We start from the raw sequence: 1,282 nt of genomic DNA on the forward strand, positions 1-1,282 counted from the left end.
TTAATAATAATACATGTATATAGTCTATTGCTTCCTTATGTGTATATATGAGTATATTCAGTGTGTGTCAGCACGATCGCTTACACGGACATACATATACAGTGGACTCTGTGAAGCAGGCCCTGACAGCCGTCGGCTTCACCGAGCTCCGGGAAAGAGACGAATGGAATGTCAAGCCCAATGGAAAGTATTTCTTTACTCGCAATCAATCTGCCATCATCGCGTTTGCCGTGGGTGGCCAGTACAAATCTGGAAATGGTTTCAACATCGTTGGCTCGCACACGGATAGGTGTGCAAGAATCAAGTGTGGTTTGTGTATCGGCTTATGTATTTACTTGGACGGAAGAATATCTTTATACCTGAGTTTGTGTATGCGTGTAAGGATGTGCGAAGTATTGTGTATGTATGTTTATATGGATTCGTCAGGTGCGGCAGCAAGCAGTGGCCCGAGCTGTGTATGGTCGGTATGTATATCTACATATTTAGTACATGTCTAGTTATTGCATATGTATCTGTGATATGCATGTATGTACATAACAACGTATGATTCATCGGTAGACTTGAATTCATGCCCTTGGGCAAGGAAAATGGTCCAATATAGCAGTTTATTGACTTTATGTTCGTAATATGTACATGTGTATGTATATGGCCACGTAGTGGAACAGTCGGAACGTGAGTTGCTTTGGGGCACCATTTCAGTGACTATTAGTCAGTCCGGTTTGTAATATGATTGCTCGGTGATATAGTCATGGACTGTTCAAATTCTTGTTCACATGCAGTCCGTTTTATTACACATGCTGTTTGTACCTCTGTATATGGGGGTGTGTATTCGCATTATGGTATACCGTCTGATGTGACGGTGCAATTGGCTATAGTCCGCTACGAACCAGTCGAATTGGTATTTCATGGGATTAATCCACTTGTATGTACACCGTACGGCTCATCTATAGTGTGAATGGTTATTGACAGATAAAGTTTAACCGCCAGACCGATATGTACTATCCAACGTCAGCCTTAAACCCACTCGTCTTGTACTATCGATTGGTTGTCAGTCCCTGTCCGAAGCTTAAACCGCGCACTGAAATCAAGAAGGAGGGCTGGTTGAAGCTTGGAGTTCAGCTATATGGCGGCGGCACCTGGACCACCTGGTTCGACCGTGATCTAACCGTATGTTAACGTATTCGTACATATATGTACCAATGTGCTCATGTTTCTGTACATATATTCATGTGAATGCCGGCTGTGATCTCGATGTGTGTTAACGTATACCCGGAATGTATGT

General features: G+C 43.0%; 2 protein-coding genes across 2 annotated transcripts; both read left to right on the forward strand.

Moving 5' to 3' along the window:
- Positions 1–102: 102 nt before the first annotated feature.
- On the forward strand, positions 103–289 carry SARC_16478 (hypothetical protein; the record flags this gene model as incomplete). The annotated part of the gene is made up of 1 exon (XM_014289417.1): positions 103–289. A coding segment is annotated over one exon (187 nt), but the record flags the coding sequence as incomplete, so codon positions are not given.
- A 704-nt stretch (positions 290–993) lies between these two features.
- Positions 994–1,167, forward strand: SARC_16480 (hypothetical protein; the record flags this gene model as incomplete). Its single annotated transcript, XM_014289418.1, has 1 exon — positions 994–1,167. A coding segment is annotated over one exon (174 nt), but the record flags the coding sequence as incomplete, so codon positions are not given.
- Positions 1,168–1,282: the final 115 nt, after the last annotated feature.

This window comes from Sphaeroforma arctica (assembly GCF_001186125.1).
Source record: "Sphaeroforma arctica JP610 unplaced genomic scaffold supercont1.8167, whole genome shotgun sequence".
NCBI classification, from domain to species: domain Eukaryota; class Ichthyosporea; order Ichthyophonida; genus Sphaeroforma; species Sphaeroforma arctica.